The 27629-nt window shown below is 41.3% G+C and overlaps 1 protein-coding gene across 6 annotated transcripts in view; it reads right to left on the bottom strand.

Annotated features, from left to right (window-relative positions):
• LOC310706614 (uncharacterized protein) overlaps window positions 1-27629 on the bottom strand; it is a 230758-nt gene that overhangs the window by 13478 nt on the left and 189651 nt on the right. For all 6 annotated transcript variants that reach the window (XR_014525942.1, XR_014525943.1, XR_014525944.1 and 3 more), the window contains one exon: window positions 19803-19889. Coding sequence is in view for 2 of the 6 variants with exons in the window: in XM_083502936.1 (XP_083359062.1) it covers window positions 19803-19889 (87 nt within the window). In the remaining 4 variants the exon portion in view is untranslated. The remainder of the gene's footprint in view (window positions 1-19802; window positions 19890-27629) is intronic.

Here is a 27629-nt window from a genome sequence, read left to right as displayed (position 1 = left end):
ACGTGCTTTGTATGAGTTGAAACTGAAGCCAGAGGATAGTGTGGTTGAACACACGTCACAGATGACTGAGTATTTCAACCAACTGTCATCTTTAGGTGTGAATTTTCCTGAAAATATTAAAGTTTATACTCTGCTTAGCAGCCTGCATGCAGGGTTTGAAAACTTAGTACTAACTTTACAAGTTTTGCCAGAGGACCAGCTGAATATGAATTATGTGACTGGTAGATTGTGTGAGCAAGAATATCAACATCATCGAAAACGTATTGATAATTCAAATACCCCAAGGGTTGGATGTTCAGATAATTCCCAGCGTGGGGAAACTAGCAGGCAGAGCTGTAAGGAAGCCTCACAAGTGTCTGCTATGGCCAGCAAGTCATGTTTTCGATGTGGCAGCAGGTTTCATTTGATAGCAAAGTGTCCAGAAAAGCAACAGGAATTTCAACAGTCCAAGGCCAGTTTCCGGAGCTACAGGGAAAGACGACGTGAGGACTACAAGAATCAACGATCCAGAGGGGGAGCAGGTGCTGATAAGGGACTATCTGCAATGGCAGCACAACAGAGTCCTAAAAGGAGCCAACAAACTTTGAAGTGGATAATTGACAGTGGAGCAAGTCACAGTTTAGTTCCAGTGACATCTAGGGGCCGCTTGATGAACTGCAAGACATTGCCAGTTGCAAAAACCGTGACTATAGCAGACAATAGTAAACGAGAAATGAACCTTAAAGGCACAATTTATGTTAACTGTTTGCAAACTAACCTTCCTGTTTTTGTTCTTCCAGGAATGAAGAATGGACTTTTGAGTGTGTCATGCCTGGTAAAAAGTGGTTTTAAGGTTGAGTTTGAAAATGATGTGTGCACCATTTCGAAACAGAGGAAGGAGCTAGTTAAAATTCCCTGTGAGGATGGGCTTTTTGTTTTGGATGAAGAGCAGTTAGCAGCAGGTGAAGCGCAAGCTAAGTGTGTAAATAAGGCTCCTCATACAGGTTGTGCACATCTACTACACAGAAGGTTAGCTCATATATGCTTTAAGTATGTAAGCAAGATGCCAGATTTAGCTGAGGAGTGTAACATTAAACCCTGTCCAAATTTTCTGGATTGTTGTGCTTGTAAACATGCTAAGGTTAAGACATGTAACTATCCTAGATCTGATAGAGTAAGCAAGAAACCCTTTGAACTTGTGCACACAGACGTGTGTGGCCCTATGCCAGTCAAATCGCTTGGAGGTGCGAGATTTATGCAAATTTTGGTGGATGACTTTTCAAGGGCTAGTTGGGTTTTCTTTCTGAAAGAAAAATCACAAGCAGCTTCCATCCTGATGGATTGGATTGAAGAAGTTGAATGTAAATTTGACACCAGGGTACGTAAAATACAATCAGATCGTGGTGGGGAATATGTGAACCACACGCTGGAGACGTGGTTAAAAAGGAAAGGTATAGTTCATAGACTTACCAATCCCTATTCACCACAGGAGAATGCAGTTGCCGAAAGAAAATTTCGAACATTACAGGAAGCCATTGCTGCTTTGCTGTTTGATTCTGGACTTCCACAGCGTTTTTGGGCTGAGGCTGCACTGTATGCGAATTATACTTTTAACAGAGTGTACAATAGCACAGTAGGCAACACTCCTTACTTCATGCTATTTGGGAAAAAACCAAAAATTGATCATCTAAGAGTTTTTGGATGTCGTGCTTATGTGCTGGTGCCTAGGGCACAACGTAGGAAAGGCGATCCTAGGTCTAAAGAAATGTTTTTCTGTGGTTATCAAGCAAACACAAAAGGTTGGAGATTTGTGAATGTAGAAGGCAATCAAACGAAAATCACAATCAGCAGAAGTGCGGAATTTTGTGAACAGGATGGTTGGAATAAAATTCATGGGAATCCTGACATACTATTTGATGTGGTGAACAGTAACAATGAAACTCAGGCCCCAGGGCAGGTATTAGTTCCAGAACAGACTGAGGAATTTAAGTCTGAGGACAAGGGTGAGAAATCGCCTAGTTCACCCAAGTCTGTAAAGTCAGAATCTTCTAGCTCTAAAAGTTCACCTGTACAGCAAGAGAGACGTGTAAAGTCAGAATCAGAAAGTTCTTCAACTACTAGTGACAAACAGGTGACGACTAGTGATTCTGGGTCAGAGGGGGAAACTGAAGGAACATCGCAGGAACTGTTAAGGCGTTCTCAGCGTACCAACAAAGGTAAACCTCCTGAAAGGTACCAAGCTATTAGTGTTTGGGCTGGTTTGGCAAATTGCGAACCTGAAAGTTTTGAGGAGGTTGAGCAATTACCCCAGGAGGAGGCCAGTAGGTGGCGTGAGGCCATGCAAAAGGAGTTGAATTCTATGAAAGAACTGGGTGTGTTTTCCATCAGCAAACTGCCAGAAGGTACTAAGGCAGTAAGTTGTAGGTGGGTGTACAGGATAAAGACAACAGCGATGGGGAAACCAGAGTACAAAGCAAGGCTTGTAGCTCGAGGTTTTACGCAAAGAAAGGGGTTACATTATTCCGAAGTTTATGCACCCACTTCAAGGAGTGAAACCCTACGGGCACTATTAGCGGTTGCTGCTCAGAAAGGGTTCAAAGTGAATCAATTTGATGTCTCTACAGCTTATCTTCATTCAGACTTGGCTGAAGAGCTCTATATGGAGCTACCGCCAGGATTGAAAGTTGGTAAATCAAATCAGGTATGGAAACTACATAAATCTATTTATGGACTCAAGCAATCTGCTCATAATTGGAATGAGTGTTTGAATGATGTTTTGGTAGGCATTGGTTTTAGCAGGAGCAAGGCTGACAACTGCTTATATTTCAGAAGTTCAGGAGATGCTCAAGAATCTTTGCTTGTTTATGTAGATGACCTGATTTATACTTCAAAGACACAAGAACAAGTAAAAAAACTAGCCAAAGAGTTAAATAAACACTTCAAAGTTAAGAATCTTGGTGATGTGAAGGTCTATCTTGGTGTTCAGATAGATAGGACCAAAAATGGCAGTTTTCTACTGAATCAAAAAGGCAAGATATTGCAAATGTTGAAAAAGTTTAACATGACGGAGTGTGCAGGTGTTAGAACACCAATGGAAATGGGTTTTGTAAAAGACAATGAGTTCAAGGATAGTGCTGAATTCAAGCGTGCAGAAATCTTTCAGTCAGCACTGGGAAGCTTACTTCATCTTTCGCAATGGAGTAGACCAGATATTGCTTACGCTGTTAACTTACTCAGCAGAGAAGCTTCGAAACCTAGTGTAAATGCATGGAAAGGAATTCAAAGAGTGTTAAGGTATTTACAATACACCAAAGATTTTTGCCTTGAATTGTTTTCGGAAGGACAAGCACAGATTACTTGTTGGGCAGATAGTGATTGGGCAAATTTAAAGGATAGAAAATCAGTGTCTGGCTGTGTAATAAAATTTGGTAACTCTCTGATTGGGTGGAGATCCAAGAAACAGAACCTAATTGCTTTGTCGTCAACAGAAGCTGAGTTCTGTGCCTTATCTGAGTTATGTAGAGATCTAGAATTTTACAAATGCTTGGCACAAGAGATGTATGAAAAGGCCATCACTCCAATCACTGTATGGGGTGATAATCAACCGTGTCTTAAGTTAGCACAAAGTGGGCAGTTTAAAGGTCGTACGAAACATTTGGATATCCGCTTTCAAAATGTTTGTCAAACGGTAAAAGCAGGAATTGTTAAATTAAACTACTGTCCCAGTCATGAAAATCAAGCTGATGGTTTTACAAAACCGCTTGGGTTTCAGCGGCATGAAAACTTTTGTGAAGAAATGGGTCTGAAGTAATTTTGTTTTTTGTATTGCCAGCGAGAGGGGGTGTTAGGGTGTGAAACCTAAGACGCTGGCAAGTTAGCAATGTCATGTGACTTTAAGGAGTCAAGCTCGTTAAGTTGTTAAGTTGCTCAGTATATAAAGAGTGTTTGTTTTCTCTGTGTGTGGGGCGTGAAGCAAAAATGTCCGAAAGCTCTGGAGGTGTTTCTGTTATCTTTCTGCAATAAACCTGTCTTTGGAAAGACAGGCTTCCCTGTGTCGTCATTTCTTTGCTGCTGAGACTTTGAAGCCTGTACTGCAACAAGAATCTCTGCACTGGACTTAATTAATGCTCTGCAAAGAGAGCTGTTGCTGGTGGCGCAGCGGAAGCGTTTACTGGACCAGTACAAACTCTCTTAAAGAGAACATTTGAAGTTCCTTCAGCTAATGAGGGATGGTCCGCACATGGCCAGAACATGGAAGACATACATGAAATAAATTTCATGCCTTCGTTCACATACACTTTGGGCCATGTATACATTTCCTTGTTAAGAACAAACCCTGTGACTAAATGCCTATGTGCACAAATTTCATTTATTCGAACCATACATATCTTTTCACAGAAGTGTCACACAAGAGAGGCCTGTTCACACTGGAATCTTTTTACCGTATTTGTGGCATTTTCATCCTGCCTTCACAATACAGTACCTCAGGTTACAGACACTTCAGGTTACAGACTCCGCTAACCCAGAAATAGTACCTCAGGTTAAGAACTTTGTTTCAGGATGAGAACAGAAATCACACAGCAGCGGCATGGCAGCAGCGGGAGGCCCCATTAGCTAAAGTGGTGCTTCAGGTCAATAACAGTTTCAGGTTAAGAACACACCTCCAGAACGAATTAAGTTCTTAACCCGAGGTACCACTGTACTAAATTAAATAAATGATACCACATGTTGAGTGACAAAGTCCTCTTAAGGCAGGTGGGAGCTGATGGCACAAGCTCCCTGGCCTGGGTCCCCTCACTTCTGTCTTTGCTCAGGTCACAAAGGTCAGAAGCAGCCCCAGGCAAGATGGTGGAGGGGCTGCTACAGAAGTTCTCTCAGGCTGTTAATGGTTCTGTCAGGAGCCAATGGCCTGGGCTCCCTATCCTTACAGGTCATTAGTGTAGAGCCAGTTTCTATGTGCCATGAGGGAGGGTGTACAGGTTCACTTTCTTGTCGCATCATGCATAGTGCAAACTCTTCCAGATGCTACAAAAGTTGCTCTGTTCCAACAGGTCCATTTTTGTCATGCCAAAGTTTGCCCGGAATAGCAAGGAGTCATGTCATTCATTGGACACATGTGGGTTATTTCTGCTGATGTTACCAAAATAGCACAAGATGTTACATTTCTGAAGTGATTCTCACACCACTAGGAGTGGACAATTTTTGGTTTCTTTCCATTTCTTCTTTTTTAAAATCTTAAATTCAATTCTGCACATTTCCATATCAGCGCTCTCTCTCTCTCTCTCTCTCTCTCTCTCTCTCTCTCTCTCTCTGTGTGTGTGTGTGTCTGTCTGTCTGTCTGTTTGCCTGTCTCTCTCCTCCTTGTTAGGACTTTATTGTGCATTTCTCCTAATATACACATTTTTCTATGCAATTTTACCTAATATATATACAGTATTCTTGCAAGCCATTTTCCCTAATATAATTCACTTTTGTATGCTGTTTTTACTTATCTATGTATTTTTTTATGTATGCTTTCCCCTAATATGTGCATCCTTGTACACATTTTTGGGTTGGAGAACTGCACCACAAAATTCAGACACCATGCAAATGTCAAAAGACAGCTGCATTTCAGTTTGTATATTGTTTCGGGAAGTGCGAATTACATGGGTTCACATTAAAAGGTGAACTGAATTGAATTTCTTCCCTGGCAATCTATGAATCATATGAGCAATATATGAAATTGCACAGATGTGTTCACAAGTCACTTGCATTACATCCCCTCTAAGTTTTGGATTACAGTAAGCTAACATGAAACTGCTGCTTTTGAATTATGGTGCTGGAGGAGACTCTTGAGAGTCCCATGGACTGCAAGAAGATCAAACCTATCCATTCTTAAGGAAATCAGCCCAGAGTGCTCACTGGAAGGACAGACCGTGAAGCTGAGGCTCCAATACTTTGGCCACCTCATGAAAAGAAAAGACTCCCTGGAAAAGACCCTGATGTTGGGAAAGATTGAGGGCACAAGGAGAAGGGGACGACAGAGGACAAGATGGTTGGACAGTGTTCTCGAAGCTACCAGCATGAGTTTGACCAAACTGCGGGAGGCAGTGGAAGACAGGAATGCCTGGCGTGCTCTGGTCCATGGGGTCACGAAGAGTCGGACACAACCAAACGACTAAACAGCAACAAACATGAAACAGTCACCCTACACATTTCTCCATTAAATTACCCCTCGTCATTACATAGTGTTTTTTCACCAGTCATATCTCCCCAGTTGATATATTTCTTGAAATGATTAGTGCAAAGTCATGTTTTGGTTTATGGTTACGTTCTACTGGATGTTGATTTGAAAATTCAATAATTTTTTTTTAAAAAAAACTACAGAATGCCAAATACATGGAGGTTATCTTTAGGTCTTCTTGCATTTCTGTTCTTCTGTACCTGAGCTGCAATGTAAGGCAACACTATCAGTGTGAGAGGAGATTGGAATTCTGAGCAGATATTCATAAGGAATGAATCAGGTAATCTGAAAGAAAATGTCACACTAAGATTTTGAAGTAAGTTGTTAATATTTGCAAAAGATTTCCTAAAGCTCCAGGGAGACTTAAAACCAATATCAAGGGAAAAAATCAACGTGTGCTGAAAATATCATCATAGAATCTCAATTTTTGCCTGTCCTAGCTGAGTCTATTTTTAAAGCCTTCATTATTCAAGGTTATTTTAACATATTTTTCACTTGAGAACTCTAACACATACCAATGGCATTAATTAGAAAAAAACACACACCAAATCCTTATGCAAGCTGCAGCTGCAATACAACATTGTAGTCTGCATATTTTTGTGTGTGTTGGATTTGGATGACTCAACAAACAGGGCTGGCAAAACACAGCTTGTTGTCCAAAGCAGCTGTGTTGTAGAATTCAAGAGCTCATTCCAGGAGTCCCTGCAATTGTTACAACTTTGAACCCGAATTCATGTGGGAGTACTGTCTTTTATAATGACCCCAGGCCAGAGCCAGTAGTGAGTAATTTCAAAATGGCGGTGTGGAGAAACAAGAAACAGCAGAGCGGTGGCAGCGCAAGAGGCAGCGCTGAAAGCACTTGCCTTTTCCCTTTCAATTAAAACTAAATGAAAAGGCAAAAAGGTTTCTCCCTCTATTTTCTCCATATTGTATCTTATGGCAATTGCTATCACCAGAGATAAACGAGTTTAAATCTTGGTACAAGTAAGACTTGAAATGAAGGTAATTAAAAGAGTTTTAGTAATGACAGTCCTGTCGGCTTCCTGCTTCATTTGTAATCTTCATCCCCAACATTGTTCCCTGATAAAAGGAAAGATTCAGTGTGTGAATTTTCTCCCTGACACTCTGGACCCAACTCTATTAACAGATAAACACAGCCTTCAACACAGCTACTAAACCATTCCTCAGAATCCTCACTTTTGCAGATTAGAATCTCTTGCTTCTTTCAAAACAACTCATTAGCCATAAACTGGTTAAGAGATAAAAACCTTTCTCCTCAAAGCAGAAACCAAAGGTTTTATCAGTACTATCCAAGGCCCTGTTAACTGCTACCAATAATTATAACAGAAGTCAATATTCAGTAGAAGTTTCCAACATGGTGCCCTCCAAATGTTGTAGACCACAGGTTCCATCAGCCCTGGTCAGCAGGGACAATGGTCAGGGATTATGGGAGTTGCAGTCTAGCAACGTCTGGTTGGCACCACCTTGGCTACTGCTGATATGCACCTTTGTGTGTATCTTGCTCTAACAAGTTTCATTGTTCTGTTAGTTGCACAATAGCATTAACCACAGACTCTAAATATGGGGTTAGTTATATAAGAGGGCAAAGCTATGAAGATCAGACTCTATGGGGCAAAATAAACAGGCTGCAACTTGAGATACAACTGTGAAGGGGCTAAACCTGCCCAGTCTTTTTCCTTCTACGGTGCCCAGAATGCACCTCTGTAAGAAGTAAATAGTGAGCATTCACATAACAGAGAAAGCAAAATTTTACACTTGGTGATACTCTCACAGAAAAGGTAAAATCTACCCTTCACCCCAGATCCTATATATATAATTTTATTTGCCTTTCTGTTACATATTTCATGTTTACACAATAACCATCCAAACAACTCAATAGTCTCGACTTCCCTTCCCCTCCTTCCATGGTTTCTTCAGTTTCCCCTCTACTCCACATATTCTAAATATTCCATATCTTCCCCCCTCTTCTTCTTTTTACCTCAATTTACTGTATACTGCTGAATCTACTCTAAACTTGCTAACGTATTTACCTGTTTATGCTGGCTTTTAAAATAATCTACAAATATTTTCCAATCTTCCTTATAAGCCTTCACCCCAGATCCTAATGATCACTGCAGTGTACTCATAAGATCAACCATCTCTCCATCCAACAGTGGGAGCTGCAGCAAAGATCTTACCTGACCTGTTTGTACTCAAAGAGGTCATATGTCAGACAACTGAAGGAGTCAAAGCAGTAGCCCACTACCCAGAAAACATTTTCTGTTGCATATTCAATACAGATGTGAATCAGTGTAACAAAGTCTCTGTGTTCTCTTGAATAATGAAGGCACTATTTAAACATGGTGCCAGAAAGAAAGTGTCATTTTGAAGACAAAGGATCAAAGCAGCATCAATGGCAAGAGAAGCAAATAGTTTGCAATGGGAACCAGACAGGTTCCATTTCTTAGGTCTCTGGCATACAATAAAGGGGACAATGGGAAATTTTAAAAATTGCCACAGAATTGAATGAAAAAGAACAAAAATAAGTAAGTACTGCAACACTGCTTCTGCCTGAGATACAAGAAATGGAAGATCCCTCCTAATTATTAGAAATAAAACAAAATGCATTTTGAACCAACAAAGAATGTGACGTATGAGCAAGCATGATAGAAGCAAGAATCTACAGAGACACCAAAAATTTTGTTGCCAAATGATCCAAAATGGCTGGTACTTTTGAACATGGCATTTTGAAAGAAGAACTGAACAGAGACAGGCGGTAAAAATAATAGATTCCAGGACAGAACACATCAAAATCCTGTATTAAATGCTACAAGGAGCCATAGATATGCACAAAGTTCTTCAATAAGTTCAATGACAAATACAAATGAAAACCCATCAGAATGTAATAATATGCATTGCATCCACAAAAATAAATGTAAGAAATAAGACAAATACCATTGCATAAGAACAGCAAGGAGACCAGCAGATTGTGAAAGAAAAGCTGAGATAACGACCCTGGCAATGTGCAGCTTTGGCACTGTATGAAGAAGTTATGAAAGAAAAATCATTACAGTGGTACCTTGGGTTAAGAACTTAATTTGTTCTGGAGGTCCATTCTTAACCTGAAACTGTTCTTAACCTGAAGCACCACTTTAGCTAATGGGACTTCCCGCTGCCGCTGTGCGATTTCTGTTCTCATCTTGAAGCAAAGTTCTTAACCTGAGGTACTATTTCTGGGTTAGCGGAGTCTGTAACCTGAAGTGTCTATAACCTGAAGTGTCTGCAACCCGAGGTACCACTGTATGCTGAATTTCACAAATAATCTATAGCAAAGGAAATCCATATCAGAGTGAGATAAACATCAATGGCTTATGCAGAAGTCCAGACATATTCTTTGTAGCAAGGATGAGAAACCTGTGACTCTTCAACTGTTGTTGGAGGATGATGAAGAAGAGGATTAGAATTTATATACCACTTTTTGTATATAGTTTTTTATTAAAATCATCAAACATTCCCATAATAAACTTCAAATCACACAATTACATTGTTTCATAAGCTGACTGCCCACTCTCACCTACAAAATGTTTTTACTCAAACCTTTCCTACTATGTTATACCTTTATCCAGCGCTATTTTTCTAGAAGAAGAAGTGCCAGAACTCACCATGAACTCACCGGAACTCACTCATTCTCTTAGAATGGCAGTGACGCTCACTTGTGAGGTGCCAGAACTGAGTTCCTGTGAGTTCCTGCTGAAAAAAAGGCCTTTCTTTATCTCTTGCAAAAGGTTTCTCTGTTACAATTATTTTATTATTTTTCTTCTGCTGCTTTTATCTCGAATCCTACCTGGGATTTCATTTGACTGTAATATTTTATTTTATTTTTTAATAGTCCATGAGAGACAACCACTTTTCATTTAAAGAAGACAGACTACAACCCCCATCAAAACTACTCAGGATAACTGTGGTCAGAAGAAGAAGAAGAAGAAGAAGAAGAAGAAGAAGGGACTTCCGGGTTAGCGCCTCCGGCAATGGCGGATTTCCTCTGATCGGGAGGAATCTGCTCCGTGGAAATCAGGATCTGGACCGCCACGGCGAGGCGGAGACCCACTAAAAACCACAGGCGGGAGAAGCCTATGGACGTGGGATTCGGCTGGCACCTTTTGCGCCTCCCCTACTCACGGGAAAACCCGGTTTCGGGGATCCGGAGCGATGTGGGGTGAGCGGTGCGGTGCTTTGAATCGACTGCTTCTTTCACGGAGTGAAGCCGCATTGCTGTGGCTGCAGAGCGCTGACTTTTTCCTGTGGACAATTGGACTTTAAACAACTACTCGTGAGTAGAACGGAAAATTGGATCTTTAAACATCTTAATTTGGTACCGAAACGGGAAGGTTTCAAACAGGAAGTCCGCCTTCCTCTTTTGTAAATAGATTGAAGCAAAGGCGCTGCAAGTTAAATTCCTGGAAAGCCTTTTCTAAAGGATTAAATTTCCATCGGTTAAAACTACTAAACCCCCCTTGGAAGCAGGAGAAGAGGGGGGAAATTTTAGATTGCCTAAGCCTGCAGGAGAGAGAGTGAAGAAAGACCGTGAGAATCAGAGATTGACCTTGGACAAGAATGTCGACAGAAGAAGCCTTAGTGATTGCATTTTGCAAGATAAGTGCTTTATTAGAACAGCTTCATGAAAAGACGGATGTGATGACTACTAAAATTGATAATTTGGGACAAAAAATGACTGATTGGGGACAAAAAGTGAATACCTATACAGAAACTACTCAGGAATCGATTCAGGAATCCACTTTGACATGGCAAGTTGTGGAGAAGACGAGGGAGAAAGCTGTTGTTGAACCTCAAGTAATACAAGTGGAGAGAGCCCCAGCCGTTCAGAGGCAATTTGATGAATATAAGCTGTTGCCTTCTACGATTGAATTTAGAGAAAGCCAGATTTGGAGGGATGGAGTCCCGCTTGGATTGGAGAAGGAAAGTTGGATAGATCCCCTTATGCAGGGATGCTCTGGCTTTTGGGATCTGGATTTGGGTCAGGGGGAGATTGGAGTTGTGGGGGCCTTTAGCTTCGGAGGGATTTTGAAACACGCTCTGAAATATCTTATGGACTTTAGTTTTAACTATGGAGAATGGGCTGACCTGTCGAGAAGGAATAAAGACATTGTTAGGTTGGAGTTTCCCCGAGATCTACTCCTCAGCGCCAAAGGAAGGAAATTAAGAACAAGATCAGCAGAAGATAAAGTTAAGTGCATGTATAAATATGAAGAAGATCTGCAGAAGGGACATGGAAAAGAGTTAAGAGCCTCGGACAGAAGGTCACCAGGTTGATGGACCATATGGAATTGATAGAAAGGACTGACAGAATCCGAGACCAGGGAGAAGACACGGTGAAAGAAGATTGGAAAAAAGTTTAAAATTTATTTAGAGAAATATTGTAAAATTAATGAGTGTTAGAAAAATGTTGGAATGAAATTACATGGCTTTAGTAGAAACGTTATAAGGAGTTAAGTTTAAATAAGTTTTAGGGTTTTAATGGTTAGATAAGGTTAAAATAAATCAAGACAATTAAATGACAGAAAACAGTGAAAGATGGAAAGGATTTGCTGAAATAATTAATAACTAGAATACAAAAAAGGGAGGTGTGAGGAGGTTGATGAAACAAGTTAATGAAAGACAAAGATATGGAAATATTGGATGTGTTTTTAATTGTTTTTGCTTTTGTTTTTGCTTTGATGTATTGTGTCTTTTGTTTATGTATTGTAATGTATTGATTTGTATTGTTTACTTTTTCTCTTTTTTTACTTTTTCTGTAATCTTTAAACTTTTAATAAATATTATTTTTAAAAAAAAAACAGAAGAAGAAGAAGAAGAGGAGGAGGAGGAGGAGTAGTTTGGATTTGATATCCCGCTTTATCACTACCCGAAGGAGTCTCAAAGCAGCTGACATTCTCCTTTCCCTTCCTCTCCCACAACAAACACTCTGTGAGGTGAGTGGGGCTGAGAGACTTCAGAGAAGTGTGACTAGCCCAAGGTTACCCAGCAGCTGCATGTGGAGGAGTGGAGATGCGAACCCAGTTCCCCAGATTACGAGACTACCCCTCTTAACCACTACACCACACTGGCTCCCACAGTCGGATGTTTTGTGCAACATGACCCAGACTGAAGTGCCAAAGCAAATGTGTGAGAGGAGGGTGAGGAGGGAGCATGTGGGGCTGACATTCATTCCAGGCTTAAGGCTTTAATAAGCCAGGAACGCCAGGCTGGAATGGTCTCATTGTAACAAAACACATTTTCTTGAACAGGGTACTATTATAACCAGACATAAATCACACAGAGATGCACTACACATGCATGCGTGCATAAATGAGACACACACCCAGGCCCGTTTGCAATCTCCTGCCACAGACACACTCACTTGTTAGCGCTGCATTTTGTTAGTAAGGAAAAAAAGAAAAGGAAAAAAAGACCACAGATACAGATGGTTGTAGAAAACGGAATGACAAATCAGAAACAATAGAACATGTAATCACCAGCTTCTCTGTCCTATCCAATACAGAACATTTTGCCAAAGGCAATCAGTCTGCAAAAATGTTTCGCTAAGAGCTGGGAAGGCTGCATCAACTAATCATTTGAGAACTGCTGCCTTTCTACAAATCAAGTCAGTCCCTACCCAGTTCTTGGGAAGAGCAATTACACCTTATGCTTGCGATAATTCTGCTGTAAACTGATAAAAACAATATGATACAATAGACCAGATGCAATGCTATGGAATTAAGAGAGCAAAACTGTTGTTAAAGATACTGAAATCTCTCGCAAATCTCTCTGAAGCAACTAATAATTTAATTTTTTAAAAAATGAATGTAGCATGGGAGTAGAACGATCATAAAAAGAAAAGAAAATGATCATATTCCCTTTCAGTAATCAGCTATGGGAGTTAACCTGAAATGAAGAATGGAACCTGAGAAGGTTACCATGGAAAAAAGTCACACCAGAAACACTTGAGGAATTTGTTTTTTGCATATTCTGGTCAAGGCTGATCTGACCTGCAACTCCTGGAGCAAAGTGCAGATTGGAAGGCAGAAGTTCATTAGATGTTCTGCTTCTCTAATTTTTTATTTTTTTCCCCAAGTGAATTTTTATTGTTTTCCTTACTTCTTCTCTAATTTTTGGGTTGCAGTTCTTGTCTAAAAAACCATACCAAACTTTGTATAAAAATATGTACTTCAGGACACATACATGAGGGGAACAGTAGAAATGCACATTTGAGGGAACATAATTTTAGAAATGAATGTTTTGTGAAAAATACATGTTTAATATGATTTTTTAAAAAAATGGGGGGGAGGGAATGGCGAATTAATGTGGAAGCAGGATGAGACATGGGCCCATGTGAAACAAATATTGGTCAGAAAAACAACGCAAAACAGCTGCCTTTCTTCCAACTTGTTATATCAGAAAATCCCTAAGTTACAGGAGATTTCATACAGAAAGACCCTTGGGGTGCAAATTCTCTACCTGAATGAGCACTCGCAGAACTATGACAAATTCCTTTAAGCAGTGCTTTTTTTCTAAAAAAGAAATGTTTTGGGGTGCTCTCCTTTTCCTACTCATATTGAAATACTGCCCCTCAATGAGGCCAAACGTAGATTCACAAACTGTTTAGGGGTATGTATACCCCTGCATCCCCCCCAGAAAAAAGCACTGCCTTTGATAATTAGCAACAGGTTAATCTTAGAACATGGTAAAGCATAAGCCCCTCCAGGAAAGATTATGCCCTATCAAATGTAAGCAACATGGCTGATGGTTTTTTAAAAAAAGGATACTAAAAGCAGCACCTTCACAGTCACACATTTGTTATCAGGGGTTAATCAGAGGTGTTGCAGCAAGCTGATCAGTCAAGCATCTCATGCCCCAGTCTCCACCATCTCAAAATAGCCCTGCCATCACTAGTGCCAAAGGTAGGAGTCAGTTAAGTCTCCTGGCTTCTAGAATACTGCTGGTCCTGTTGCTATTGGTGATGCTGTCAACAGAGAGCTAAGCAGAAAGGTAACAGAACTTAATGCAGAGTCTGTTGGAAAGAAGAACAAGGTGTCCAGAGGGAATGATGTTGTGGCTTGGTAGAGAAATAAAGATTGATGGAGATGGCAGTTGAAACAGGCTTTGGAAAATGGTACCATTTATCTAGGGATGCAGGTGGCACTGTGGTCTAAACCACAGAGCCTAGGGCTTGCCAATCAGAAGGTCAGCAGTTCGAATCCCCATGACGGGGTGAGCTCCCGTTGCTCGGTCCCAGCTCCTGCCAACCTAGCAGTTCAAAAGCATGTAAAAGTGCAAGTAGATAAATAGGTACCGCTCTGGCAGGAAGGTAAATGGCGTTTCCGTGCACTGCTCTAGTTTGCCAGAAGTGGCTTGGTCAAGCTGGCCACATGACCCGGAAGCTGTACGCTGGCTCCCTCGGCCAGTAAAGCGAGATGAGCGCCGCAACCCCAGAGTCTTCCACGACTGGACCTAACGGTCAGGGGTCCCTTTACCTTTACCCGTTTATCTAGTAGCCTATAGTGGGATATGGTGCATAGGATAGCCTGAAGGACCCAGTATTCTCCTAGTCTTCCATCGTATGAGATTACTATACCTTCCAACATTTCTCCTATGAAAATAGGGATGTCCTATTCCACAACAACTACTACTACTACTACTACTACTACTTCTTTATTATTTATACCCCGCCCATCGGACTGGGTTGCCCCAGTCACTCTGGACAACTTTCAACATATATAAAAACATAACAAAACATTAAACATTTTTAAAAAACCTTCCCTATACAGGGCTGACTTCAGATATCTTCTAAAAGTTCTATAGTTACTTATTTCCTTGGCTTGGGGGTTTCATAACTCCATACCCTCCAACATTTCTTCACTGAACATAGGGATGTCCTACCATACCCTTCAACATTTCTCTGATGTCCTAAGAAAAACCGGGATGGCTTCTGTAAATCCAGGACTGTCCCTAGAAAATAGGGACACTTGGAAGGTCTGAATTGCTCTTTGTTCAGCTTGGCCACATAGAGCAGAAAAGGATATATAAATGAGATTACAGTACAGTACATTAAATAAAAACTAAAAAAAAAAATCCCCACAATGCATGCATGAGGGAAATGAACCAAACAAAAACAACTACCAGACCTTTAGAAGACATCTGAAGGCAGCCCTGTTTAGGGAAGCATTTAATGTTTGACAGACTATTGTATTTTAATATTTTGTTGGAAGCCGCCCAGAGTGTCTGGGGAAACCCAGCCAGATGGACAGGGTATAAATAATAAATTATTATTATTGTATTATAATTAAATTGACTGGAATTACCAGTGTGAGTTTGTAGGGCAGTTTCAAAGTACGGTAGTTTGGTCAAGTTTTACAGCTTGTCTGAGTGAGGGGTGGGGGACAGACAAGGCAATTCCCGAATTGCAAACCTTCAAACCAGCCTTGCCTTTCAAATTCAGTGACAGCCATTCTAATGTGTCATATTTTATTGACAGAGCTATGTCACATTGTTGAAGGGGAATTACGATAATTCTGCATTTTGAGTAAGCTGCTTGAAATGTTATTGCTTTAATATTTAGTTTTCATACCAATGTACATAATAAAATGACCAGAGGGGGTAGCTGTGCTTGCTGCAACAGGTGATTACTAAAACACATTATATAAGAAACAGCAAAAAAACAAGTATTATAGCACCTTAAAATATCAACAAATTTATTATGGCACAAGCTTTCCTGAACTACAGTCCACTTCATAACCTTTCCATGCATCTGATGAAATAGACTGTAATTCATGAGAGCTTAAGTCATAATCAATTTCTTAGTCTTTCAGGTGCAACAAGACTTTTTGTTGTTTGTAATACAGTAAATTTCAGCCATCACCTTGTCATTAAAAACACTAACTGCCCTGATTTTTCAGGCCTGCCGTGGAAAAAGTACAATCAAGCGCTAAATACAATTACACAAATATCCCCAGAACAGGTAAACCTGAGGGGGCAATAGCAAACCTGTGACTCACCAGACTCCCACAATATCATGCCTATTCCTTGGCATTGACGGCTACAAAGAAAGGATACTTCTTCACTACCATTGCATCTTTAGAAGGTCCAGCCAGCAGAGCAGGGCCTATTCCAGCTGGGGCTGGCCAAAGGGGTGGGGGTGGTATGAGAGTTCTCAGAAGGATGCAGTGACGTGTTCTCAAGACATTCAGAGAATAAAACCAGTTTCGTCCACCTTGCCTTGGATGCTGCCAATTTTCAGTCAATGAGTGTGTCTGGAGCAACATCTGGTCCTGTCTTGCAGGACAAGTTTTGGGTATCACAGCTTGAATGTGTGGACAAAGCGCCTGGAGGGGAATGACCGATCGAATGTTTGCTCAGCCCTTCATGGCTGATAGCATCTAGCTCAGTGGGCTGGACCTTCTGGGAGCAAGGGTGATTGATGCCTCTTTGCCAGCTGCCTGGAAAGAGTTAGAAATGAAGAGCCTGTATCTGGAAGTCAGCAATAGGCTGGATGAAGCCCAGTCAATAGCCTGCTTCTGATTTTCTCCTTGCCCAGGCAGGCACATTATGTGACTCATGAGAGCAGCAAAATAACCAGACTGTACAATGGCGATGGGGTAAAATCAGGCCAAATCTTTATTGACAGCAGTGGGCAGGGCAAGGGTTGGCATGGCACTGGGTCCCAGGATCGGTTCATCATTCTACAAGCCCCATGTTGATGGAATGGATCTGCTGGGTTTGGATCGCTCCAAACCTGTATGATGGGAGTCAGCTAGTGTTGAACCTTGCAGTGATGCAAGCCAAGCAAGCAAGGTGTCACTGGGGGACCAGGGGCCAGATTCCAACGAGGAAGATACCAAACCCATGCTTAGGTTTTGCTGTGGTCAATGCTCCCCTCAGGCCCCTTATGCCCCCCCAATACTATGTTGATCCTGACCAGTGCCATTTCCACCCTCATACAAACAATGTTCTTCCACCTAACAAAGGAAAAACCATAATTTCACTGAGGGAAAGGCTGGAGGGGGGGGGGCAACCCAACCAAGTGCTAGTCAGGTAGAGAGAGAGAGAGAGAGAGAGAGAGAGAGAATCCTTTCCTACCCTGTCAACCAGTGACCCAAAATTGCTCAGTGAAGGCTCTAACCCAAGGGTGGGCAGGTGGGAAGCTCTCAAAGCAAAACAGCTGTGAGCTCCAGGGGAAGTAGCCTTATGCAGTGGTACCTTGAGTTACAAATGCCTTAGGTTACAAACGCTTTGGGTTACAAACTCCGCTAACCTGGAAGAGTTACCTCGAGTTGAGAATTGTGCGCCAGGATGAGAACGGAAATCGTGTGCCAGCGGCGCAGCGGCAGCAAGAGGCCCCATTAGCGAAAGCACGCCTCTAGTTAAGAACAGTTTCAGATTAAGAACGGAGCTCCGGAATGAATTAAGTTTGTAACTAGAGGTACCACTGTATAGGCTTTCCTTTCCCCTCTTCAGCAAGGGCTCATGAGAAAGTTTTTTACCATGAGCCCATCACACAGAGAAGATACTGGGCAAAACCATGCCCAGTATTTTACTACAATCTATGGGCACAGTGCCACCGGGCAAAGGTGTCCCGTGCTTATTGGGCACAGAACGGGGCTTCCCTCACCAACCCTCTTTAGTGGCAGAATGTGCTTTAACATGTTAGGCTACAAGAGGAATCTCAAATGATGCTGCCTTGTGACATTATGGTGCTTGTGAAAAAGCTTATATTATGCTAAAGTTTTTGCTGCTGTTTTATGGAGTCTGCTTTATAAGTTTTAAATGGCTTTAAGTGTAAGGTATTGTTCTTTTGGCTGGTTTTGTTATGTGTCATACTCAAAGAATTTTGTATGTCACCTGGAGACTCCTTCTGTGGCAAGCGACTAAAAACTGGAAAAATAACAACACTTTCTACTTACCACCTTGAAAGCCTTCCCAATTAATACAAAGCAGAGCAAAAACCTATGTAAAAATATTTTTACATAGTGCGTGAGCGCGCGCGCGCGCACACACACACACACACACTTCAAAAATTATGAAACTGATATCACGATATGGACTTGAAACCGGTTGTGGACAATTTATTGCCCATCCCCAGCACACATCATTTGCAAAATATAGCCAGGTAAAAAATTATGAAACTGATAGCACAATATGGACTTGAAACTGGTCCCAAATTAAAGACTTAAATGAAAAATTTCTGTGTATGGATACGGCAAGATTTTCATGAATACACTCATGACTGATAATCTTAATCAACCTCTCTCTACATTTATGCTTTACAGAAAACACTGCATTAAAAATGGAGCCCCACCCCTCTCTCTTTTTTTGCTAACAATTCTAGTATTTCATCCCATTTAATTTCTCGTCTCCTACATATATGTGCTGAATGTTTACATCTTCCACAACAGTGCACAAAACAGACATCTTAGGAAATTAGGTACAAGCGCATTTGCATCTCAAAACAGGTCAAGCTAAATCAATTCCACATAAATTATGTTTGTTAGACACAGGGATGCTACGGGCCTAGGGGCACAATCTGTGAAATTAGGCACGCTTCAACACCCTTCCAAAATGGCAAGGTAACTCTGCATGATTGCAGAGAGAGAAGAAAGTGCTGGTATGCAAACTTAAATCGTGCTCCATTCTTCTTAATGAAAAAAGCGCCAAATCTACTAATGCCCCCAAATACTATGTATAATACATTAACTCCTCATGTCTGAATATGTAAGGAATTGAAAGGGATGCTTTTTTAGATGGTCAGCCCCTCAAGACCAGGACTTTACAAATACTAATAGCTGTATCCTATGAAGTCATTGAACAAGAAGAGAAACATCCACTTACACAATGGAATTTAACCCCTCTTGTTCCCCACATAGCCCCCCCCAGCTGTCTGGAGGTTCTTCCAACCCCCAGGGATCTGATGTGAGGTGAAGGGGGCGCACAGAGGGAGAAGAGGCATGGGACATTCTATCTCATGAGCAGAAGTTGTTCCACTTGTACAATGGCTGTCAGATTCAACCCTATGTGCCTACATGGTGATGTGACAGAAAGGAAGGAGGGCGGAAAGTCTCTCTTCTATTTCCCTCACACACTTTTGCTGCTGTTCATATCACCAATTTAAGGGAAGGAATGGGAATGGATAGTGTATGGGAGGGGCTGCGACTGGGAGGGGTTGGCTGTCTTTTGAGAACTGGAGGCGGCAGAAGCAGGCTACCCTGTTGATTTAAATCTGTACATTTGGGAGAGCTGCTCTTCACCCATCCTTGTGTTTCTTGAGAAGCCGCCCATGCTACATGACAAACAGCTTTTTAAAACTAATTTAAAAAGACGTTTCTGACATAATAAACAGGTCTGCTGGTTTAAAGAATCAAAAGAGAAAAGCACTGGGCATGCCTAGAGCGGCTCGTTGAATAACCACCACAGTGGTTGTCATTTGACTTTAGCATCTGTAATTCTGTGGCAATGGTAGGACTGGCATTACTTAAGCAGCTGCACGTGGGAGACCACATGCTTATTTTGCAACACACGTCTGCTCTTGGACAAGGGAAGTGAGGCTTACCTGGCAATGCCGTTTCTCTTGGCAGGTTGGAAGACAGGACTCTTAACATCCCCTTGCTATCTCTGGGTTGGGGGAAGGTTGATGCACCTGAAAGAAACCACACAAGTGAAACATGCTGAATTGGCATGCTTAATCTACATGTTTATGGTCTAAAATCTAGACTGTTGGATCTTGTGGGATGCTCTGCAAGGGGCTTCACAGGACCCAACCATCAGCTATTGGGCAGATGTTGCAAAGCCCACTGGAAAGCACTTTACATAGTCAGTTGGCTGGTGGTGCCTGCAAACTCCATTTGAGCTGAGCCAGGTTTTCAGGCACGTGGGCATGGCTTAGCTGAAATGGCCTTGCAAGCCAAATGGCGATGTCTGGCCAGGCCCAGTATACCTGAAGGAGCGTCTCCACCCTCATCATTCTGCCCAGACACTGAGGTCCAACACCGAGGGCCTTCGGGCCGTTCCCTCACTGCGAGAAGTCAAGTTACAGGGAACCAGGCAGAGGGCCTTCTCGGTAGTGGCACCCGCCCTGTGGAATGCTCTCCCACCAGATGTCAAAGAGAACAATAACTACCAGACTTTTAGAAGACATCTGAAGGCAGTCCTATTTAGGGAAGCTTTTAATGTTTGATGCATTACTGTATTTTAATATTTTGTTGGAAGCCACCCAGAGTGGCTGGGGAAGCCCAGCCAGATGGGCGGGGTATAAATAAATTATTATTATTATTATTATTATTATTATTATTATTATTATTATTATTATTATTATTTAGGCCAACAGCCAGAAGTTCCCAACCCCAGACCTAAAAATTCATGGAATGAATATTTTCCGAGTATCTCTCTCTTGTGGCCTGATATATAGCAAACTATTCCCCCCCCCCAAGATTCATATAAGTGACAATTAAATTAAGTCATATTACAGACATCAGGTCAGAAGACAGCAGAAAACAGCAACACTATTTTTAAAGAATCAATCTGTTCAAATATATACATATAAACAGCTTGATGAAAAACAGTTACCATCGAGTTGCTGAATAAAAATTGATCAATAATTTTGGAATGACTGACAAATCATATTAGAAAACTTGTCTTCAGAAACGACAAAAATATTTGCAGTGCAGAAGGGTAGGAGTCTCAATTTGTTGATGAAAAACTGAAGGATCCTCCAGGAGAGGCACGATAACGACACAAGCTGATTATGAAAGGGTCACCCATGCAAGTTGCTTAATTAACTCTTTTTATGAAATGAAATGCTTGCAGTCAACTGTGAATTCTATTCCCACAGCTGCGAAAAAGCTGTCAGAGCACATGATGTTTCTATCACCAAGGCAAAAAAAATATTTTTAAAAAAGTGGGTGGCGTAGAACTGCTAAGTGTAAAAAGATACCATGATTTCTTACAGAGAAGAGAGTTTCACTTCTGGTGGATTGTCCACTGAAAACCAATGGAGCAAATTGTACAAAATGGTTGCCAGATAAACAACAATGATCATGCCACAAGATCCCAGATTCCGGACATGTAATGTCCCTTCAGTACTACAATAGCTAGATGGCCACATCCTTGCACTATATCCTCATCTATTTGTTACCTCCCTGGAAAAGACCCTGATGTTGGGAAAGATTGAGGCCACAAGGAGAAGGGGATGACAGAGGACGAGATGGTTGGACAGTGTTCTCAAAGCTACTAACATGAGTTTGACCAAACTGCGAGAGGCAGTGGAAGACAGGAGTGCCTGGAGTGCTCTGATCCATGGGGTCATGAAGAGTCAGACACAACTAAACGACTAAACAACAACAACAGCTATTAGTTCACTTGTCCCTGCCATAGAGAGGAGAGAACAAACTTCTGACTCCCCTTGTCTCCCTGTTTCTGTCTCTGTTTGTTCGTTCCATCCCTTCTCCCGATTCCTCACTCTTGTGTATGGCTGGTGCCATTTTGGGCTGACACACAACAGCACTCACAACCTCAACACTCAAAATAGAAGGAATAATGATGGGAATTCTGAAATAGGTGACTGTGTGTCAACCATATGAATTATCAACCAGGTATGAATTATCAACTACTTACATTTATATCCCCAGTAAAATATATTTGCAATTATAAAAACAAAACAAAAAAAGCCTTTGAAGTGGCTTGAAATGTAAAACAAGAGGGAAAGAAAACCCGAAGAAATTACAGTCAAACGCAAGCTGAAACAAGAACATCAACACAAAAGCCACATGGACAAGGACGAGTCATGTACAGTGGTACCTCGGGTTACAGACACTTCAGGGTACAGACTCCGCTAACCCATAAATAGTACTTCGGGTTAAGAACTTTGCTTCAGGATGAGAACCGAAATCGCACAGCAGCGGCACGGCGGCAGTGGGAGGCCCCATCAGCTAAAGTGGTATCTCAGGTTAAGAACAGTTTCAGGTTAAGAATGAACCTCCAGAACAAATTAAGTTCTTAACCCGAGGTACCACTGTATAACTTTTCAGTCCAATGGGCACCCTGCAAATTAAGCTATGAGCTGATTGGGGGAAGCCCCACATGATTAGCCCCATCCATGTGGGTACCATGTTCATACATAACTATAGGGCAGCCAAGTGAGAACAGCACCAGAAAGCAGCTCTAATGCAGCACTCTTATTCATGTGTGTATGTGTATGTGTGTGTGAGAGAGAGCAACAGAGAGAGAGAGAGAGAGAGACAGACAGAATGAACGAATGAACAAATGAATGATACACACAGAGGTATAGTAGAGAAGAGGGGGAGACAGAAACAAGATCACATCATCTGCTGGTGCATCACCTGCAATTACATCATCTGATGAAGCATCAGGGTAATGACATACTTCTGTGGTCCGACAAGTGAATGAGGTGAAAACAAGGCTTTCAAGTTTTACAATCATTTGTGACATATTAACACGGAGAGAGTTGCAGAAAATGAAATCAAGCAGCAGTTGGATAGTTATTTTCTTTTGATGGGGTTCGGTTTCATGCTTGCAGCTTGAATAGTGACACGTGTGTGCAAGATGGTTTGCATATCTAATTAAAACCTAAACTTTACATTTCAACACAGTGCTAAAGCCCAATGTGATTTTAAAGTTGAACCCATGCAGTCAGAAGCAAGCTTTCCATGCAGTTTACTACCAGACAGCTATCCATAAGACTGTGGTCTAGACTGCTCTGCCTGCTTTCTTTTAGCAAATGTTTTGTGCCACTAGAGAAGTGGCAATTCTGTATTGATTTGTTCTGGATGTTTGTATGTGATGCCAATAAAAGGTTTGATGATGATGATGGTGATTGTGGTCATGCCACACAGCTCATTAGAGACATAAACCTAGGTCCCTATAGCTAAATGCCAACACGTTAACCCCTACAACATCCTTTACCTGCATACCCTAATCAGCTGGGTATGACAGCTTCATTTTTTAGCTTGCCTTGGGGCAAGGGTGGCTGTCATTGTGAACTTCTGTGCTTCAAAATTTACCACCACTCCATTATGAGAGAGAAAGAGAAAGAGGCCTTAGGAGCACAAGACACTGAACTTGTTCTAACAACCCAGTTTGCAACACAATTTAAGTTATTCTGTAATGCAGCAGTGCTACTGTCAAACTGAGCCCCCCTCCCTCAAAGCAAAGACATAACAAATCACTGAAGCTTTCAGAAATCCTGTAGAGTCTCATCAGCTGGTTTTCTGATTAAATACTTCTTTCTTGATATTGTCAGACTGTTGCAGAACCGTTCGACAATTCTCTCGTGAGCCACAAGAAACAAGATGTTTTGAACAAAACCTGTGGATGTTTTCTTCCTGTGGTGCTTTTGAAAGCTCGTCTTTGACAGATTTTGCTCCCAAAAGATTGATGTCATAATGGAAGTTACACAAAAAGAGATGAAGAGAAAGAATACAATGGATATGCTATCCTTTTAAAAAAACAACAGAAAATATTGTTATTTTACCCTGGAACCTCCCTCCTCCAAACACCATCTCTAATAGATAAATGAAGTTCAGCACACACAGGATAGTCTCTTAATTTGACTGGTTTTCAGAGGAGATAATGCTGTATCAATACACCCACTGAAGCAGTTTTGAAACCTGACTTCAATATTTAAAGCTATAGTGGTACCTCGCATTACAAACTTAATTCGTTCTGGAGGCCCGTTCTTAACCTGAAACCAGTCTTAACCTGAGGTGCGCTTTTGCTAATGGAGTTTCCCACTGCCACCGTACTGCCAGCACGCTATTTCCGTTCTCATCCTGGGGCAAAGTTTGCAACCTGAGGTAACTACTTCTGGGTTAGCAGAGTTTGTAACCTGAAGCATTTGTAACTCGAGGTACCACTGTACAATTATACACCCATACAGCTTTGTAACCCATGGGAAGACTGATACTGCTACCCAACTTGCCATTTTTTATTTCAAGGAAACTCATGAAAATGCATTATAAACATCTATACATTCCTAGACCTTTGCTGAAAACCAGGTGAACTCTTCTTACCTGGTCATAAATCTATATTGAGAACCTTAATGCACCTGCATTTTTCTAATAATTCTTGAATTATGTTCACAATGCAACTCTCACGCTCTGCCTCGAGTGGGAATATTTATCCTAAGGATTATTTATTTATTTAAAATAATCACCCTTCCCTCCTTCTCCTTAGCCCCAAGAGTTAATAAACTCTGGTTTATTTTTTTGTAAGAGGAAAGGGAAGCTTGTACAGTGGTACCTTGTTTCTCACACTTAATCTGTTCTGGAAGTCTGTTCCAAAACCAAAGCGTTGCAAAATGGATTAATACGTTCCAGACCTTTAAAAACAACCCCTAAAACAGCAATTTAACATGAATTTTACTATCTAATGAGACCATTGATCCATAAAATGAAAGCAATAAACTGCAGTCACACAATCAAACAATCAGTAGCTCAACTGGGTTCCACACAGACACAAAAACAAAAAAAGGGAGCCACAAAAATGCAAAATAAATAGCAAAAACAGACAGACTTCAGCGTAACACTCCAAATGGAAGCATGGAAAACCAGAGTGTGGCACTGAAATTGGAAGTATAACACTCCAAACAGAAGTGTGGCACTCAAATCGGAAGCGTAACACTCAAAATGGAGCTTGTTCGGCTTCTGAAAAAAAAGTTCGCAAACCGGAACACTTACTTCCAGGTTTTCAGTGTTTGGGTTCCAAGCTGTTTGAGTACCAAGGTGTTTGAGAACCAAGGTACCACTATATTCAAAGTAAGGGCTTGTCCCGTGCCTAGAAAGCACGAGTCTGATAGCTTTACTGTTTGACCCATATTTTCTAGGCACAAGGTCCGAGAGGTTTTCCATTTCCCTTGCCACTTTCCTTGGGAATATTTGCTCTTTGCCGCCAAATCAGAGCAAACATCAATCCGCAAAGAAAACTCCATTGACATTTGTTCCGATTCAGTGGTAAATAGTGAGTTTCCCTGAGGAGAAGCAACAGGACAAACAGACGTGTGGAAGAGAGGGGAAGGGGAGCATGTGAGTCTGATTCTTACCATGCAGAGCTAACATGTCCTGTTCTTGTTGGACTCCCAACAGGCAGAATAGTGAGGAGGGAGGATTTAACCCAACAACATCCACAGATGCTAGGGAGTTTTTGGACCATCTCTTCCCAGCAGATTCCGCAACATTACCGAACAGAGACTCTGTTTTTTTCTTCTACACCATTATCACAGTCTAGGTAATTCTAATTCTCATTCTAACAAAAACAATCAGGGCTTCCCCCCCCCCCCCCAGCCAGAACTCTCTGGAACTCAGTTCTGGCACTTCTCAGGTAGGACCTTTTTGCCATTCTGAGAGAACAATGCAGGTGTTCATGGTGAGTTCTGGCACCTCTTTTTAAATAAATAATAAATAATAATAATAATAATAATAATAATGCAGTAATACAGTTCCATATTTAAGCATTGGGTTGATTAAATTCCTTAATGCTGACACGCATATGACAAACTGGAAAGAGTGAGTGCCATAGGCTAATTGGGACCATCTTCTAATCACAGGCCATTTCACAGAGTTAATAATACAAAAAGCATTCATTAATTGGTAATTAAATATCCAGGATGCACAGGCTGTCAAAACTGGAAAGCCAAAATCATCCTTCATACACTCTAGCCCTCACTTTCAGGGCACACAACATCACTGCTGTGCCAAGCGAGACAGCGGCTTTTTCCAAGCTGAAGGAAGCTGGCAAAAAGCCAGCAACCGATTTAGCTACTAGTGTCAGCTTAGTGGCACAACGATTAGATAGATAGATAGATAGATAGATAGATGGATAATCTTCTTTCAGAAGGTGTAGAAGACCAAAAGCAACTTTTCCATTTATGATTCATCAAATATTCCCAGGGAACACAAATTCATTTGGGTTGGCAATCTCCCATGAAAAACCAGTCTGGAAATCAATTCAGAAATCCACATCAGGGCAATGCCTTTATTTGACCGACCAAAATGTCACAAATGGGGCAGAGCTGTGCAGGTTTGCTTACCAAAGAAATTGAATGTAGGATCTTTCATTTAGTCCCAACATTTTAATAAAGCCCCATGCTTGCTCAGAGTAGCACTGGGTTCTTTTCTGACCAGATTCCAGGCAGGCAGGGTTTCCTGAAGAAACCATGTGATCCTGAAACACTGCTGAAACCTTGTCAACTGTGAATGAGCACAGGCCTTTTCTAACATTTTAAGAACTAAAAAAAGATGCTCTTAAAGCAAGGGATGGGCAAATATGTAATCTTATGTTCTCTCGGTTTCTCACTTCTTTCACTCTTAATAATAGTAATAATAATTTTATTATTTTATACCCCACTCACATTTCCACTTTAGTTTACTTAAAAAAAAGGTGTGCATGAAAATTCATCTGCATTTTAGTGTGACTTTCTCCTAATATACACATTTGTAAATTTGCAAATTTGCAAAACTCCATACACATTTCTGCAAAGCAATTTTTCCTAACCTAATGATTTTTGTGGATTTCTAAATTTCTAAAGAAGGTGGTGATACAGTGGATTGTGTCAGAGTGCACAAATTAAGCAGGTTCAGCTTTAAATGTTGTCAGATTTCTGCCCCATTCCTACTTCAAACTTTAGAAACAGCCCTCACTCCCTCACAGAGTCAGAGGGCTCTTTGCCTGACAGTGCTCTCTTGACTTGTAATGCCACCACACAATGTTTCTGTGGGTCTACTTGTGTAGAGAGATATGACCCTTGATAAATACTCAGAGAATATCAGATACCATGGTCCACAAATATGGCTTCACCTCTATGGCTTGGGTCCAAAGATTGGCTTGTATAAATGGAAGGCATATCCCTTTGTGCATAATGGAGTCACTAATTTCCAACAATTCCTTCACCATCTCAAGCTGCACCTCCCTCCACATTGTATCACCCTACGTTTCTGGGCAAGGGGTCAGAGAGCATGAGGGGCTGCAGAGGAAACGGATCAGGAATTGTGCCTGGTAAACACTATCTGTTATTTTGGATCCAAGCCTGTATTTGGCAGCTGAAAGAATTAATGTTAACAATGGTTGCTAATCATTAGGTGACTCACGGGTCAAGCTGAATGCAATATACCAAAAGCAAGTTTACCTGCTTTCAACCGAGCTATTCCTATTTGTATTCTGGAACTGAAGCGCAAAGCCTTAATGCACACACCGTGCTTTTGCTGGCTTCCACAAGCGAAGAAAGATTAAGAGCTGCACATAATGCGTTTAGTGTTTCATTTACTAAAGTACATTTTATAATCCCATAAGAAAAGGATTTGATGGCACCCCTGACCTGCCAGGCAAACAGTGGAGGTGCGCACATTGTCCAAAGAACTTCTGCACACAG

The sequence above is a fragment of the Podarcis liolepis genome, assembly GCF_965112155.1.
Source record: "Podarcis liolepis genome assembly, chromosome: 5".
In the NCBI taxonomy this organism is placed as follows: Eukaryota; Metazoa; Chordata; class Lepidosauria; order Squamata; family Lacertidae; genus Podarcis; species Podarcis liolepis.
This window is presented reverse-complemented; position numbering and strand designations above follow the sequence as displayed.